General features: G+C 49.7%; 1 protein-coding gene across 5 annotated transcripts in view; it reads right to left on the bottom strand.

Annotated features, from left to right (window-relative positions):
* Nucleotides 1-4,222, bottom strand: part of LOC137507027 (heterogeneous nuclear ribonucleoprotein D0-like) — a 33,102-nt gene extending 28,880 nt beyond the window's left edge. For all 5 annotated transcript variants that reach the window (XR_011020468.1, XR_011020469.1, XM_068233645.1 and 2 more), the window contains exon 1: nucleotides 4,002-4,222. Coding sequence is in view for 3 of the 5 variants with exons in the window: in XM_068233645.1 (XP_068089746.1) it covers nucleotides 4,002-4,123 (122 nt within the window). In the remaining 2 variants the exon portion in view is untranslated. The remainder of the gene's footprint in view (nucleotides 1-4,001) is intronic.
* Nucleotides 4,223-18,475: the final 14,253 nt, after the last annotated feature.

The following is an 18,475-nucleotide window of genomic DNA, read 5'->3' as shown; positions in this document are numbered from 1 at the left end:
GGTTAACCCCTTCTGTTCATCTCATCTCTGGTGGGGTAGTCCTAGGGGTCATGACCTGGTGAGCACCAGACAGCAAAGTAGTCCACCACCCATTAACCACTTAACGACCAGCTAACGCCGATAGGCGGCGGCTGGTCGTTTGTGGTTTTGCACGGAAACGGCCCTTTCCGAGCGGCCTTTCCATGCCACTTCACGGAGGGTGTCTCCATGAACAGTGTGCGAGCCGCCGATCGCGGCTCGCACGCGTAATGTAAACACGCAGGGAAGAAATCCCCGCTGTTTACATCAATACGGCGCTGCTTGACGGAGATCGGCGATTGCCATCATTTGATAGGCTGAAGCCTATCCGGCGCAGGACGGATATCCGTCCTGCGCAGCCCCTAGGGAAAGAGAGAGGGAAGGAAGGGCAGAAATCGCTGCGGAGGAGGGATTTGAGGAGCCCCCCCCCCCCCCGCTCGGCCCCACCACGGAGCAGCGGCGATCAGACCCCCCCAGCAGGTCATCCCCCCCAGTGGGGAAAGAAGGGGGGGGGGGGGGGGGGGGAGTCTGATCGCCCTGCTGTAATCACGATCTGTGCTGCAGGCTGGAGAGCCCACGCAGCACAGATACTGCAGAGTGAGCCCGGTCCTTAAAGAGACACTGAAGCGAAAAAAAAAATGATGATATTATGATTTGTATGTGTAGCCCAGCTAAGAAATAAAACATTAAGATCAGATACATCAGTGTAATTGTTTCCAGTACAGGAAGAGTTGAGAAACTCCAGTTGTTATCTCTATGCAAACAAGCCATTAAGCTCTCCGACTTAAGGTGGCCATACACTGGCCCGATTCGCGGCCGTTTCGACAGCAGATTCGATCCTGGGATCGAATCTGCTGCCAATCGTTCCCGCTAAACGCACCCGCCGATCCGATTTCCTCCCGAAATCAGATCGGTCCATCGATCGCGCCGTGCGGGAAATTACCCTCGATCGCACCGCGGGTAGGGAGCGCGTCGCTAGCAGCGGCCGATCAGGTATACATTACCTGACGCTGGCTCCCAGGCGTCTTCTCCGCGCTGCACCCGCTCCATCCCGGCGCTTCCTGTCACTGCAGTGACCAGGAAGTTAAAATAGAGGGCGCTCTATTTGAACTTCCTGGTCACGGAGTGACACAGGAAGCGCCGGAATGGAGCGGGGTGCAGCGTGGAGGAGATGCGGAGAAGATGCCCAGGCGCCAGTGTCAGGTAATGTATGCGCGGGGGGGGGGGGGGGGGGGGGGGGGGCGAGTACAGGCGGCAGCTCCACAGATTGTGATCGGTTTCAGGCTGAAATCGATTCACAATCTGTTTGCAGTAAAGGCAGCCATACGATCCCTCTCTGATCAGATTCGATCAGATAGGGATCTGTCAGCTGGTCGATCTAATGGCAAATCGACCAGTGTATGGCTACCTTAAGTTAGTCATGGAGAGGGCTGTTATCTGACTTTTATTATCTCAACTGTTCCTGGACTATTTACTTTTCCTCTGCTAGAGGAGAGGTCATTACTTCACAGACTGCTCTGAAAGACTCATTCCTTGAATGCTGAGTGTTGTGTAATCTGCACATATTATAGAATGATGCAATGTTAGAAAAAAACACTATATACCTGAAAATAAAAGTATGAGAATATTTTCTTTGCTGCTAATCTTCTAGTAATTATTCATAGTACACAACCAATTCACTATATCATATATTTTTTTTCGCTTCAGTGTCTCTTTAACCACCCTGGCGTTCTATTAAGATCGCCAGGGCGGCTGCGGGAGGGTTTTTTTTTAAATAAAAAAAAACTATTTCATGCAGCCAACTGAAAGTTGGCTGCATGAAAGCCCACTAGAGGGCGCTCCGGAGGCGTTCTTTCGATCGCCTCCGGCAGCCAGAAGTAACACGGAAGGCCGCAATGAGCGGCCTTCCGTGTTTTGCTTACTTCGTCGCCATGGCGACGAGCGGAGTGACATCAGCCGCCTCCGATCCAGCCCTTAGCGCTGGCCGGAACTATTTGTTCCGGCTGCGCAGGGCTCAGGCGGCTGGGGGTACCCTCTTTCGCCGCTTCTCGCGGCGGATCGCCGCAGAGCGGCGGCGATCGGGCAGCACACGCGGCTGGCAAAGTGCCGGCTGCGTGTGCTGCTTTTTGTTTGAACAAAATCGGCCCAGCAGGGCCTGAGCGGCAGCAATCGGCGGTGATGGACGAGCTGAGCTCGTCCATACCGCTAAGATGGTTAAGTGGTTAAGGATGACGGCCCATCATCCCTTGCAGTGTGTGCTGGTAAAGACTTGTGCTCACTTAGACTCCATGCCCAGGGACTGCCTGTATCTATCACCAGTGCAGAGATCAATAGAACCAGGACACTCAGTCAGGAGCGGTTTTCATTTGCACCTGATCACTGTAAGGCAATCACAGTGATTGGGAAGTGAAAAAATTGGAGCAAATGTTTGGAGCTTATGCCTGGCATACAGTATTCAATTTTCCAGCCAGGTTGACAAGAAATGTTCTGCCGGTCACTAATTTCCAGCATGTCCAATCTGCTTCCAATCAAGAAAGGGATGGCTTTGTACTGCACAAAATTCATCCCTTTCTCAATCAAAAGTAGATCGGATGTGCAGGAAATTATTTAACAATGGGAAATTTCCAGTCGTTCTGGCAGGAAAATTGCATGGTGTGAACCAGGCATAAACCAGAGTAACTAATCAGAAACCATTTAACAGCTGAAATGGGATTTACTCCTAGCATGTTAAGTGTTTTTTTTTCTTGCACCCACTTTTTTTTGTTTTGATAAACATGACCCTTCGCAAAACAAAAGCGAACTGGCAGGGGGTGCCAGTCCTAAGGCCCGGTTCACACTTGCGGTGGCCCTCCGGAATCGCCGTGCCGGAGCCGCACCGCTTGCAGAACGGACGGAACGGACGCACGGCATAGCAATGAAAGCCTATGCGTCCGTTCACATGCGTCCGTTCTGCCGAACCGGAGCCGGACCGGATCCGGACTCCGTTCCAACATGCGCTATTTTTTCATCCGGCTCCTCCGGCAGCCGTATCCGGGGCGGAGCCGGACTGCACCATCCGGCCAATACAAACCAATGGGAACCGGAGAGCGCACAACACACTGGCTGAGAAATCCGGATGTTCTACCCCACTTCCTATGGGGATTGTTGCGGCGATATTGGATGGGGACACATGGGCAAGCATTTTGGAGTGGAGCAGCACAGCTGGATCCGGAGATGTTGGCAGCATGTCGGAGGTGGAGGTGAGTGCTAAACAGCAGAGGGCCTGATTCCACAGGTCCCCCTTCTGCTGACCTCCCAGACCCCAACATTTTTTTTGTTTTTAACGAACTTTTGCCAAACGGATCCGGATCGCATCCTGATGGACACCTGATCGGATCCGGATCGGATCAGAACCGTACGGTTCCGATCCGGATCCGGTCCGTTTGGCAAACAACCGCTAATGTGAACCGGGCCTAAGGGCGCATACCCAAGAAAAAAAAAAGACAAAACATGGAGTGTCATCGAGATGGTTTTAATCACCAGTAGTTTGTATGAGCCTGATATGCAATAAGAAAAGCATCTTTCATGGCCATCTATCTTCTCATAGTTTCTGTTGCCCCATCCAGGATTGACAGCATCAGATACACCTGCACTACTGTATTGCATTTCCACTTAATTGCTCTCATGCGTTACTGTGCTGGAGATGTTATCATCAATGCAATGATGACAGTGATTAGATGAAACAATTAAATTAATCACCGCACTTCACCCCGAGCGGCAGCAAAGAAGGAACGCAAAACTAGACGACTTGCCGCCTGGCCCGGGCTCTGCTCCGCGGGGGGGAGGAGGCAGCAGCGGGACACGGCCGCCAGCTATTACTGGGCACCGAGCAGGGGGCGCTCCCGCCTTTACGTAACATTCAGGAAGTGACAAGTGCAAACTTCTCTGCGGAGGGGCGCCTGAACTCCCCCGTGTGCGGCAACAATTGCATGGTCCGCACTCACCCCTCATCTTCCTCGCCTTTGCTGGCGTTAATCTTTCCACCCTCGCCTGGCGCGCCCCCCTCCGGCTCGCTGGCAGCAGCCTCCATCGTGCTGTCCTCCTGCATATCTTCTTCGGCTATCATTGTGCCTAAACAACGGCGAGGCGAGGGCAGCTGCAGAGCGAAAGGAGAATAATGGCGGCTCACTGGCAGTGCCCCTCCTCCACAGCACTGGCACCGCCTCTCCGTCCCACACTAATGGCGGCAGCAGCAGCCTCTCCGCTGAAAATGGCCGCCATAGCAGCATGCTGCTCAGCGGAGACGCTAATGCCGAAGCTGCGGATAGCGGTGCTGGTCAGTGTCTGCTGCTGCTGGGCGGTCAGTGCTGTTACTGTGCCGCTGCTGGTCACCTCTGCATAATATGCTAAATAGCGCACACTGAAGCTTCTAATTTGGGGGGGAATAGGCAAACTGATCGAGCATTATAACTTTTCCTGAAGAGACAGACAGTTCTTGCCACTCCTTCCTCTTTCTTTAGTTTTCTTCACGGTATGTGGTGCTGTATCCATATTGTATATATGCAGTGTAGTACTTTGGAATACATTGCAGAGACTGCAGTTACTCTGATTCTAGTGCATTTGCTTATTCATCACATTACAAGAACAGATGTGGGAAAAATACCAAGTAGCAGTGTTTATTGTGGAAACCAATACTATATTAACCCAGTTCTATAGGATACAATATCTGGTAGTGTTGTCCGGATCATGAACGATTCGGATCTTTTATCCGAATCTATTTTGTGAGTCGAATCATTAAAATGAGTGATTCAGATCGCAAAAGGGGCAGGGCCAGGAGCGACAGGCCCCCTCTCAGCGGGCAGCGGTGTCCTGGAAGCAGAGCAGAGATAGATCGCTCTGTTGGAGGGGACTCAGGGGAGGCAGCCTTGCAGGGAGACAGGTAGAGGGGACATGGGTGCCAATGCCAGATATGTGTAGAGCACACATACTAGCTGAAATGTGCTGCTGATTATAGGCTGTCTGTTCCGTAGTTGTGCACAGTGAACACATTGGAAACTTTTGGCTCAGCTCAGTAACTTTGCAGGCACTGTGATTGCAGCGCAATATGATCCTCTTGCACTCGGCTCTAAACAGCTGCACTTATCTTTGGGGAATGCTTTCTTTCACTGTGCAACGTTTCCATTCAAGGTATATAGATGAACATGTAGGTGAAATATATGTAAAGCATAATGATTGCAGCATCCAGACAATTACTCAGTTTTACACTGTGAAAGGCAAAACCGCAAGGGCGGAGGATTAGCTCTGTGCTTCAAATCCAGTTTGAATATTAAACCTCTTGCTGTAGCCCCCACCCACTCTTTTGAATGTCTAGCAGCCCAGCTCTCAGCTGGAAAAAAAATAAACATACTGCTTGTCTACCGACCCCCTGACGCTGGCTCAGCTTTTCTCAAGGAAATAGCAGAACTTGTATCTTGCATAACACTGAAACACCCTAGGTGGATAATTCTTGGAGACTAACGCACGGGTCGATACACACTCTTCCCAATTTGGAACTAAGCTACTTCTCTCCATGAATGAACTGGGCTTCTCTCAAGCCGTCAACCTCCCTACCCACAAAAAAGGACACACTTTGGACCTCATTTTCCATTCAGAACTCCTAATATCCAATGTGGAAATTGATCCAGTAGTTTGGTCAGACCACCACACTGTCCACTTCTCCTTTACAGCACCGGCTACAAAACACCAAGTGAAAGAACTAATAAAATATCGTTCCTTGAAAGGTTTGACACCCCAACACCTTCAGAACAGCCTCAATCTAGGTGGACTGACAGATCACAACTTAGGCCTTGAATCCATGGTCCTTAAATATAACCACGATGTCTCAGCCGCTTTTGACGCCATAGCTCCCTTAAAGATTAAACGTTCCGCACCATTACATCACGCTCGCTGGTTTGACAACTTTATAAAGGAACTAAAACAGGGACGCAGACTGGAACGAAGGTGGCGCAAACATCAGTCTCCTGATGACAAACTTTCCCTAATTGCTCACCTGAAAAAATATCAAACGATCATTAACAAAAAGAAGTCCTTATTCCTGTCTCACGAAATTGCAAATGCAGCCAACAGACCTGCCCAACTCTTCCGCACGGTTGACAGTCTCTGCAATCCATCTTGCAGGAAATCCAGCATCAGACCTTCACAGGAACTGTGCGAGAAATTTGCCCACTTCTTCTCAGACAAAGTCTCCTCCATACGATCTGCCATTCAATTCACAGCCCCAGAAACCCATGCAGAGCCATATAACAGGTGCAAAAATAGCCTACCACCATGGTCTGATTTTAAGGTAATCACTGAAAAAGACATCTTGGATATCCTCTCAAACCTTCGCCAGACTACCTGCGATCTGGCTCCTGGCCCCACTAAGTTCATGTTGAAATGCCCTGAACTATTTACACCGGCATTCCACAAAATAGTCAACGGCTCCTTACAAGAAGGGTGGTTTCCCTCTACTCTGAAAGAAGCAATAGTCAGGCCTCTACTCAAGAAACCATCCTTAGACCCAGATGCTCTAAACAGCTACAGATCTGTCTCAAACCTCCCCTTTCTGGGAAAAGTTATTGAAAAGGCTGTCTACCTCCAACTTGAAGCCAGGCTCTCCAGAAACAACATCCTTGACCCTCTTCAATCTGGTTTCAGGAAATATCACAGCTGTGAAACAGCCCTCACCCAGATTTGCAATGATCTGCTCATTGCAAGAGACAAGGGTCAATGTTCCATCCTGATTTTGCTCGACCTCTCAGCGGCTTTTGACACAGTCGATCATGAAATCTTACTCAACAGGCTACAAGAGTACTGTGGCATAGATGGCATCGTTCTCCGGTGGTTCAACTCCTTCCTGGCTGGCAGAACACAAAGGGTAGCCTTAGGGCCCTTCCTCTCCAACCCTGTACCAATAAAATACGGTGTACCTCAGGGCGCGATATTATCCCCTTTACTGTTCACCATATACATGCTGCCACTTGGAGAAATCATACAAAAACATGGCCTGACATATCATTGCTATGCTGATGACACCCAGCTATATTTGTCATTCAAACCTGATGTCACAGACCCTACTCCACAAATAAACGCATGCTTAGCTGAGCTTCAGGAGTGGATGAATAATAATTGGCTAAAACTTAATGCTGACAAAACTGAGGTTCTTGTTATCGAGGGCCAGGGCTCAACAGCAAAGCAGCTCCAGTCTCAACCAACACCGCTAAGGATAGGGAGCTCAGACCTGAACAACTCAGACTGTGTGCGCAGCCTGGGAGTACTGATTGATGGGAAATTAAGCTTCAGGAATCAAATCTCAGCTGTTGTGAAACATTCCTTCTTTCACCTAAGGAATATTGCAAGGATTAAACACCTAATTCCTTCAGAGGATCTTCCAACCCTAGTTCATTGAAAAGATCTGGACTTCCCATCTCTACCTTACAGTGGGTTTTGGGTGCTCAGCCTTGATGCAGAAGCAACATCAGTCCAGTATTAGCAATTCAAGTTCGGCTGGCACACCAATATGAATAATCAAGCCGTTTTATTGTATGCACAACATGACAATTGTTTCAGGGCCACGGAGGGTCCCCTTTATCAGATAAAGTGCAGACATACAAGTGATGCAAGGTACAAACACAAATATATATCAGAACTGTGATCAATCACCAGGCATCAGAAAAAAGGAACCTCCCCCTTCATTGACATGCATATTTTGCTTCATACAAATACATTGCATACATCATTGCATACATCATGCAGCAAAATGCTTAATCCTTACTCAGCAACTAACCTGTATATTAAGCTGTTCCTGTAGTTAATGTACATATCTCCCTGTGTATTTTCCAGCCACAGTAGTATGAGGATTATCACAATCAGACTGCATAATTGCAGTCTGTAACTATGAAATTCGCGCCAGCCGCCGCCTGAGGGGAAGAATCAGCAGTTAGGCTGATCGTGTGGTGTCCCTGCTGCCGAGCAGGCTGCCATGACCAATCAGGTCTGCGGGTGGGCGTGCCTAAACCTCCGCCTTCTGCCCTGCTCAAACCGGGACTGCACAATATGCAGAGAGCGATCAGGGGGGCGTGGCTGACAAGGCAGCGCTGCCCTCAATCGGCTCAATGGCTCTGATTGGCTTGGGGGGCGGGGGGCGCGGCAAAGCACGCTCACACCCTGCCTGCTCGACTTTGCATAGAGGGAACCTTGGTTACCCACATACACTATCGCCGCTGGGGAGAAAGAAAATGCACCTGTTTGCACAATAAATAAGCAATATTAGTCTGGGTATATAATCTAGCAATCTAGCCTCTTATGTGAGACTGAGGGGGAGAGAGGAAAGGGACGGATAATAGGATACAAGGATGTAGTGAATTTTTTGCAACTTTATCAGATTTTGCAACCGGTTGCACTTATTTATAGGTAATGCTATCAGAAAGTGCAACCTAACCATTGACTTCAACCTATCTGTATCAGAAAATGCAATCCAACAAAACCCTATTCTCACACAGAACCCTCCCCTCTTGCTCAACTAATAACCCCCCCCTGGAGGGAACACCCCCCCCCCCCTCTTGCTCAACTAATAACCCCCCCCCTGGAGGGAACAATCCCCCTCTTTCCAAATCCAAAAAAGCTTTATTGGCAGGACCAATTACATTTAGCATTGCCAAAGCAAAACAAAGCATTAACATGGGAGGGGGGATTGTGGGAATAAGGGAAGGGGGTTGGGGTATATAGTCCATAGGTGTGTGGAGGATGCAAGGGACAGTATGAGGGACTGGGATATACAGTCCATAGGGGGTATTGGGGGTGTACAGTCCATGTGGTATGTTCCTCTCAGTTGGTGCTCAACTAATAACCCCCCTGGAGGAAACAATCCCCCCTTTTCCTCAACTAATAACCCCCCCCCCCCCCCCCCTGGAGGGAACAATCTCTCCTCTTACTCAACAGATAACAACCCCCCCCCCCCGGAGAGAAAAATCCCCCTTCTAGCTCAATGGGATCCGTGGCTGCAAAAAATTACAGGCGTGTTAACAGAGAGAAGCCACGCCTACGCAGTCATACACTGTCCTCTATGACAAGTTGCAAAATATAATGGGTTGCAAAATCTTTCATTTCAAGGGAACCAACACATACTAGTTCTCAAACTTTCCAGGTGAGGGCACCCTTGGCATCTTTTAACATTTTCAAAGTGCCCCTTGGCTCACACAAGGCTGAGGTCGCATTCACAGTGGCACATTGCAGAGCGTTATAAAGTCTTACAACGTAGCTTACCGCACTGTAATGATAATCCTATGGGGCATTCACAGTGCGACGTTAGCGTGGCATTGAAAAATGTTGCGTTATGGTAACTCACTGCTTGCAATGCGTTACCTCTAAACGCAGACCTGTTGCGACTTTAACGTCGCATTAAACCGCAACATCCCACTGTGAACATGCCCTCAAGGTGGTACTGTAATTTACAACCTAACAGTGGCTGGGCGCTTATTAGCACTCAATGCATGGGTACTAGAGAGGCAGCCACTATCTTGAGTCACATCTGAACATGGTAGCAGCTGTGCTCACAAGCAATTTTTTTTTTATTTGTTTTCTTTTTTGCTTCCGGGCAGCCACACTGTATGGCAAATGCAGGCACATGTGAGGTTTCAAGTAAATACAGCAGGAGGAGTGATGTGTGGCAGCAGGCAGTGTAAAGGGCCATGGTACCTAGCGGTGGTACCACGGCTGTAAATAAACACCAACAGCAGGAGGTTCCAGACAGCAGTCGTGAAGCCCAAATTGTGTCCAATACACAACTGGGACAGCACAGTTTTCATCCCAGACCCCTCAGAAATATATATATATATTTTTACAACAAAATGTAGCTATTGTAGTGGCGTAATAACTAGTGGCGCATGGCAGCAGCACATAATTCTGTGGACCCTGGCGGTGGGAACACAAACAGCAGGAGGTTAAATACAGCAGGAGGAGGAGTGACGTGTGGCAGCAGGCAATGTAACGGGCCATGGTATCTAGCGGTGGTACCACGGCTGTAAATAAACACCAACAGCAGGAGGTTCCGGACAGCAGTTGTGAAGCCCACACTGTGTCCAATACACAACTGGGACAGCACAGTTTTCAACCCAGACACCTCAGAATTTTTTTTTTAACAACAAAATGTAGCTATTGTAGTGGCATAATAGCTAGTGGCGCATGGCAGCACCGCATAATTCGTGTGGAGCCTGGTGGTGTGAACACAGACAGCAGGAGGTTAAATACAGCAGCAGGAGGAGTGATGTGTGGCAGCAGGCAATGTAACGGGCCATGGTACCTAGCGGTGGTACCACGGCTGTAAATAAACACCAACAGCAGGAGGTTCCAGACAGCAGTCGTGAAGCCCAAATTGTGTCCAATACACAACTGGGACAGCACAGTTTTCATCCCAGACCCCTCAGAAATATATATATTTTTTACAACAAAATGTAGCTATTGTAGTGGCGTAATAACTAGTGGCGCATGGCAGCAGCACATAATTCTGTGGACCCTGGCGGTGGGAACACAGACAGCAGGAGGTTAAATACAGCAGGAGGAGGAGTGACGTGTGGCAGCAGGCAATGTAACGGGCCATGGTACCTAGCGGTGGTACCACGGCTGTAAATAAACACCAACAGCAGGAGGTTCCGGACAGCAGTTGTGAAGCCCACACTGTGTCCAGAACACAACTGGGACAGCACAATTTTCAACCCAGACACCTCAGAATTTTTTTTTAAACAACAAAATGTAGCTATTGTAGTGGCATAATAGCTAGTGGCGCATGGCAGCACCGCATAATTATGTGGAGCCTGGTGGTGTGAACACAGACAGCAGGAGGTTAAATACAGCAGCAGGAGGAGGAGGAGTGATGTGTGGCAGCAGGCAATGTAACGGGCCATGGTACCTAGCGGTGGTACCACGGCTGTAAATAAACACCAACAGCAGGAGGTTCCTGACAGCAGTCGTGAAGCCCACATTGTGTCCAATACACAACTGGGACAGTGCAGTTTTCAACCCGGACACCTCAGAATATTTTTTTTTTTAACACAAAAATATGTAGCTATTGTAGTGGCATAATAGCTAGCGGCACATGGCAGCAGCGCATAATTCTGTGGACCCTGGCGGTGGGAACACAGACAGGAGGAGGTTAAATGCAGCAGGAGGAGGAGTGACGTTTGGCAGCAGGCAATATAACGGGCCACGGTACCTAGCAGTGGTACCACAGCACCTACAGAAAAACCAGGCCAAATTAGCAGGGGACTGAAGGTTTAAGTTGTGAAAAAATAATTCCCAGGCACCTCATGTCCTCCTCTCGCCGACAACAGGTGCCTGGAATGTGCCTTCAATCCAGGCCTGGTTGAACTTCAAAAATGTAAGTCTGTCCACGGACTCTGGGGACAGACGAGAGCGCTTCTCCGTGACCACGCCACCGGCCGCACTGAAGCACCTCTCGGACAGCACGCTGGAAGGGGGGTAAGACAGGACTTCCAGGGCGTACTGTGCCAGCTCACTCCAGATCTGCAAGCGCTCAACCCAGTAATCCAAGGGGTCCACAGGCTCCTCGCCGGTGTCAAGCCCACTGAAGGACCCCATGTAGTCGGCCACCATCCGGGTCAGGTGCTGGCTGTAACTTTGGGAGGATGATGCTGCTGCACGCACCTCCTCTCTCGGCTGCTATACCGTCATGTAGAGTGTCTTTGTCAAGGACAGCAGGTCTCCTGGGTGCCTGCTGCTGCTGCTGCCGGCTGCTGTGCTGGCTGGACAGGGAGAGAGGGGGTGGAAGGTTGGGGGAAGGCTTCCTCCAATCGTCGAACAAGGATCTCCTGCTACTCCCTTGTTCGCTGCTCAGGGTCTCCAGCAGGCAGAAACTGACCCACCTTCCCCTTCAGCCGTGTGTCCAGCACCATGCTGATGCAAGCGTCCTCCTGAGCTTGCATCTGCTTCACCCTGGGGTCTGTGCGCAGGCACCGCAGCATGTGCGCTGCCATGGGGAACAGGGTGATCCATCCAGCAGAGACATCAGGGTCAGTGGCCTCAAGTTCACTGTCCTCCTCCTCTGGCCCCTAAGCCTCTTCCTCCTCTCTCCACCCTTGCACCACTGCAGCAGCGCTCCGCTGTTCCCCCTTAACAGCAACGTCCAGGACCTCCAACTCCTCCAACAACTCAAAATCAAAGTGGACTGCGCATGTGGCTGCTGTTCCAGCTGGATCAGGACCTTCTCTCCCACATCCAGCAGATCACCCAGGGCCATGTCCAGCAGACAAATAATGGGCACCCACTGGCAGAGGGATGCCCATTCCTTGCTGACCAGGTTGGTTGCCTGCAGGAAGGGAGCCAACACCAAGCAGACCTGCTGCATCTGCCCCCACTGTGCGTTGGAGAGGAGCTGGAGTTTGGTGGTGCTGGTGAGAGTGCCCTCAACGATGTGGTGGTGGACAGCCGCTCCAACATCGCCAGGGTGGAATTCCAGCGAGTTGGCACATCGATGACAAGGTGGTGTCGTGGCAGGCCCTCGTGCTGCTGCATGTCGGCCAGGTTTGCTGCAGCAGCAGCTGAGCGGCAGAAACTGCGCACAATTTTCCGAGCCGCTTCCAACAGATTGTCCATCCCCTTGTAGGTGTGCAGGAACTTCTGCACCACCAGGTTCAGGACGTGGGCCAAGCGTCCCCTGTTGATGGCAGCCAGCAGGTTGACCACATTGTCGGACACCACCAATCCGACTCTGAGGCCTCTGGGGGTCAGCCACGTCTTCTCCTGCTCCCTCAGATAGCGGAGCACGTTGGCTGCCGTCAGACTGTTCTTCCCCAGGCTTTTCATCTCTAATGGCGGGCCTTCACGCTGCTGTTGAGGCGGGGTAGCTTGGCGGCGGGAGCTGCTGCTTCTCCCCTGACCCCGCATGGTGGCACCACATAGTGGACAACTGGTGCCGCTGATGCGCCCGACGATGGACCTGCTGCTTTCTCGCTGGCGCATTCCACCAGGCTGACCCAGTGAGCCGTGAAGGTCAGGTAGCGGTCTGTCCCAAAACGGCTGCTCCATAAATCCGTGGTGACGTGGATCCGCTCACTCACGGCATGATCGAGCGAGCGGCCCACGTTCGCTATAGCAAAGCGGTGCAGTGCTGGGATCGCCGTGCGGGAGAAGTAGTGGCGGCTTGGGATTTGCCACTCCGGGATCCCGTACTGGAGGTGCGTTCTCATGTCACTCCCCTCCTGCACAAAGAAGTATGGCAGGAGCTGGTAGCACATGGCCCGGGCAAGCAACCCGCTCAGCACCCAGATGCGCCTGTTGGTGGAAGGCAGAACCTTGGTCACCGGGAAAGGACTCGCTGAGCAAGGTCTGGTGGCGTTTGCCTGCACGGGAGGATGAGGAGGCGACTGTGGAGGGAGCAGATGAGGCCACTGAGGACTGGCTGCCGGGGGGGGGGAGGGAAGGAGCAGTGAGTGTCTGTGCTCCTGCTGCTGGATGAGCAGGAGGGTGGGATGCTGCTGAAGTCTGTGCAGTGGCTGTCTGGCTGCGACCACTGCCTGCGCCACTGTCCTTCAGCTTCAGAAATTGACTGTAGTCCTGAAAATGTTTGGTCTCCAAGTGGGTCTGCAGGCACGAGATACCCAACTTGTTCAGATTGCGACCTCTTCTCAGGCTGGCACCGCAACTGTGGCAAATGACACGGGTCTTGTCGTCAATGCACACAGTGAAGTACCGCCAGACTGGGGATGTGAACTTACCCTTCAAGCTTGAGGGCTGAGGAGCTTTTTTGCCTTTGGAGGAGTTTTTTTTTTGAGGAGCTTTGGTGCGGGTGGTGGTGGTAGCAGCTGAAGCAGCAGGCTGTGGCTCCTGCCTTCCACGCCCTGTGCTGGCCGCCATGCTGCTGCACCTCTGTGCCAGACGCCTTCTCATCCGATGACGAGCTGCCTTCATCGTGCTGTGCTGGTGGTGGCACATAGGGACAGTCCCCCACCTCATCCTCAAACATATCCTCTGAGCCCTCAACCAACTCCTCTGCCCCAACATCAGGCCGCTCCTCCTCCTCATGAAACTTTGGTTGTTGTGCGCCAACAACAAACTCCTCCACCTTATACTCCTCCTCCTCCTTGCATGCCCCCATCATCTCCTCCTCAAAATGTTCCACAACATTCCTCAAAACGCTCGCAGTCCCTGGGGTGAAGTGCGAGCTCAGTGAGAGCAGGCTGGCCGCTGGGGTCGACGTGACCTCAAACGGTGGTGGAGGCCTGCTGCGGACCGGAGTGCTGGTGGTGGCACTGGTCTCGCTGGTGCTGGAGGTCTGGCTGGAAACGGTGGCTTGCTGCTCCGCCATCATTTCCATGACAGCCTGTGCCTGACTATCCACAATGGGCCGGGGAGGACGACCCATGGCAAAGATGGGCGCAACACGCTGCGCCTTTGCTCCCTCCTCCACAACTCTGCGGTCAGTGGCCGGCGGCGGACCAGTCACAGACATGCTGGTGCTGCCAGTGGCTGCAGCAATGGCGCTGCGTGTGCGTGCGTATAAAGGATGTAAACTTTAATAAAGAGTCTGGGTTGGTGGTGAGTGACAAAAAAAAAAGGTTTTTTTTAAATAGTAGTAGTACTAACAGTGTAGTCTACAGTAGTCGATAACTAACTCCTGTGACAGACAGTAACAATAAACGTCTGTCACACACGGACGCAATCAATAGGGTCTGGCAGATAACAGGCACAGATCACAACAGATGCTGGTCTGGCCTAGTGGCCTGTGAAGTAACTATTACACAGTAGTAGTGAAGCCTGCGGCACTAAATAAACGCAGACTATAGCAGTACCAATTAAGTAAACTAGTACGTAGGTAACAACTAACTATAATTCCTAGTAGTAGTGTAGTAGTGGATTACTAACGTGTGTGACAGACAGTGACAAAAGTCTGTCTCACACGCACACAATCAATAGGGTCGGGCAGATGACACGCAGCCAGTCACAGATCACAACATATGCTGGCCTGTACAGTAACTAACAGAGTACGGAAGCTAATAAACTCACAGACTAACAGTACAAATTAAGTAAACTAGTACACAACGAAGAGTACAAATTAAGTGTACTAGTACACAACTAAGCTAGTAGTAGGCTAAGGCTAGCAGGCCTAGCCTGCACACAGACCTAACACAGTATATACACTACACTAGCTGACTGAACTAGAACAATCAAATCACTATCTATAAATAAGTACAATAAATGTATTCAGAATGTGTTTAGGAGGTAAAACACTGTGTTTACAAGGTGAAAAGCACTTGCTAAGACACGCTGCAGCACTGGAGATGCTCTCAGTACTGTAGAGTCACAAGCAAGAATGCGTTCCCTAAGATGGCCACCGCCTTATATAGAGCACTAGACAATTGTAAAGAGGCGCCCTAATCGCAGATAAAAGCATCTATAAACAGTTTAAAATTGACAAAAACGTGAGGTAGCTTACCTCAATGACGACAAATCTTTGTAATAAACAAAAGATTTGTTATAGCACAGGCAACGCGTTTCGCGGGTCCAAGCCTGCTTCCTCAGGCCAATACAAGTGCCAAGCTAAATGAAATATTTAGCCAAGGGAGCCTCTCATTTAGCTTGGCACTTGTATTGGCCTGAGGAAGCGGGCTTGGACCCGCGAAACGCGTTGCCTGTGCTATAATAAATCTTTTGTTTATTACAAAGATTTGTCGTCATTGAGGTAAGCTACCTCACGTTTTTGTCAATTTTAAACTGTTTTTAGATGCTTTTATCTACGATTAGGGCGCCTCTTTACAATTGTCTAGTGCATTTTGTACCCCCATACGTGTCCCGTTTGAGGGGTGGAGACAGACCACGCGTGGTGTACACCACGGTGGACACCTGTATCCCATTTTTCCCTAGAAGTGCGACCGCATCCAGGTCCTTGGTGACCTCCCCGAGTGGAGTCGGGTTTATTGTCTCCACCTGCTTCCTGTGGTCGGTTGCCCCTCTGCAACCTACCTTTGTAGTAGATTTTCACTTACTACAATTACCCGATTGTATTGACGTACTGCACCATTGGGCTCCCCGTTTTTGTTCCCTGTGTCCTTTTTCAGGTGTCCTGACACCCACTACCCACTTCGCCTTATATAGAGGAGGGGAGGGCCAGGCTCCCCTCCTCTGATTGGTTGCTAGGGCCTTGGCTGGGGGCCTTCTGATTGGCCCAATGACGTCATCCCCTGGATACCAAAGCTGAATTTGTGATCACACGTTAACACCTGTGATCACGGCCAAATTCGAGAGTGACTATTCGGGTACATTCGACTTCGAATTCAGGAGCAGTATTGCTCTTCGAATTAGAGTTCTGCAATCATGAAAATCTACCCGTGATCACGGGTAAATTCAAATTCGCAATCTCTGGCGAGCAACCCTGAAAACTAATAGATCGCATGCCTGCAAAAAGGTTTAGCTAGCACTAAGCTAGGTAGTATTGGTGGCCAGCACTCCCTGATCGCTTCTGATCCCCCCGATCCAGCCGCCTATACATTACCCAGCCTGGCTCCAGCAATCGGCGCAGCCTCCCCACACAGCTCCGGTCTTCTCTGTGGGGAGGATCGTGACTGTGCACGACATGTATGATCCTCCCCATAGTGAAGACCGGAGCTGTGCAGGGAGGCTGCGCCGATCGCTGGCTAACTCATCCATACAATTTGTAGCAAGTTTTTTAACGAGTCAGCCTCATCCTTAACACCAGGGAGGTTAATATTGGAGTCATTTTACCAGGATTTTTTGTTTTGTATTCTATTGCGATTACTGTACACATTTTCTTTGATATTTTGTAAAGTATCTCATGTCCTGCAGCCTAGTATTAATAGATATGCAGTTTTGAGCAAATGTTTTACTGATTTTATGCATACATTAGGCCTGATTAAGTGTGTTGAGCCCACAAAACACATCGCCACTGTCTAAAATAAGTGGGTTCTTACAGTTATTAGTGTCATCTTTCGAGGTAAGCCACCTCTTCTATTCCATTTTATTGGTTTTAACCTAGTTTTATCATGATCTGGTCATCTCTTTCCCCCACTGTTACACTCCTGTTGGGAGTTGCAGACCTTACCTTTGGCAGAAGTCTCCATCTTTCTAAGAGAGTGACTTTCCTAAAAAGATCCAGAGTGGAGATGGGTTTGTTATCTCCACTTTACTACTTGGTTGCGAGTACCACAGTTCTCTCCTCTTCTCAAATTCCCACCAGAAGATGGATCACGGAACCTACAGCCAACCGCCGCGAGCGTTCCCCAATCCATCTTTTACCGCGGGAACACACAATGGCACATGATGGGTGTGAAACGATAGTTCAAACAATTGCATTACTTTGTGCAGGAGCCAGGGATCTTTAAAGATCTGATCCGCCGTGACAGTCATGATCACCGCATGTCACAAGAGAATTGTGCAAATGTACACATGGCACAAAATCATGGAAATTATCAGATGCAGAAAAAGTTCAGCGCAAGAAAAAAAAAAAAAAAAAAAAAAAGAATTTGCGCCGACCTTTACTGGTCCACCATTACTATGCCATCTGGGCTCCCGATGTCGGTTTTTGAAGCTGCCAAGTCATATGTTATTTCCTCATTGGTTCATGGCTGACAAATGAAAATTGACCACCTACTTATTTTCAGCACCTGTGCTGACCTTCTGCCTACCACAAAACTGACAATCCTATCTACCAAACAGAGGCGCTATACCCATCCTGACACTCTTTCAGCTCTCCTTGTACATTACCTGAGAAAGCAGGAGACATATTGGAATAAGAAATAAATATTGAATACATTTTAAAGATATTATTTTTGTGTCATCTATGGGGAGGTAAGTCCACCGGTACCCCCCATTTTAAACTGTTTTTAATATACTTTCCGGCGCCGCCGTATACACAAATCGTTGAATATGCACCTGGTGGATTGGTATTTCTGCCCTTTTTCTTCCTATCTACGGAGAGTGACTGCTTAGCCTGAGTGGGGACAGGATAATCTCCCCATCTGCGTTATATAGTTGTTGCCTGTAGCGGCAACCCATGTTGAGTAAAATTTCTACTATTCATTGCTACTAATACCAATTAACAGTATTACACTATTCAGGGCTCTAAATTTTTTCTTTTTGTCTTACAATCCTATCTACCAGTCTGCTAAAAGCAAAGTGGAATGCTACAGTGTTCTATGAACATCTATAGCAAAGTAATCAAGCTCAATGTTTGTCAAATTCAGATCTATAAAAACGAACTGAAAAAATAAACCTGGATTTTCCTTTTTATACCATATTTTTTTTGGACTATGAGGGCTCGTTTCCACTGTTGAGGTGCGGAATCGGCTGGATTCCACCGCGGACGAAATCGCATGCGTTTCTGCATGCGGTTTTCCCCGCGATTTCGCATGGCTAAGAAGCAGGCGAATTTAACCAGGTCACTGCCTGTGTAAAGTCCCATAACATTACA

This window comes from Hyperolius riggenbachi, chromosome 1 (genome assembly GCF_040937935.1).
Source record: "Hyperolius riggenbachi isolate aHypRig1 chromosome 1, aHypRig1.pri, whole genome shotgun sequence".
NCBI lineage: Eukaryota > Metazoa > Chordata > Amphibia > Anura > Hyperoliidae > Hyperolius > Hyperolius riggenbachi.
Note: the sequence above shows the minus strand (reverse complement) of the source record. Positions and strands in the feature narration are given on the sequence as shown.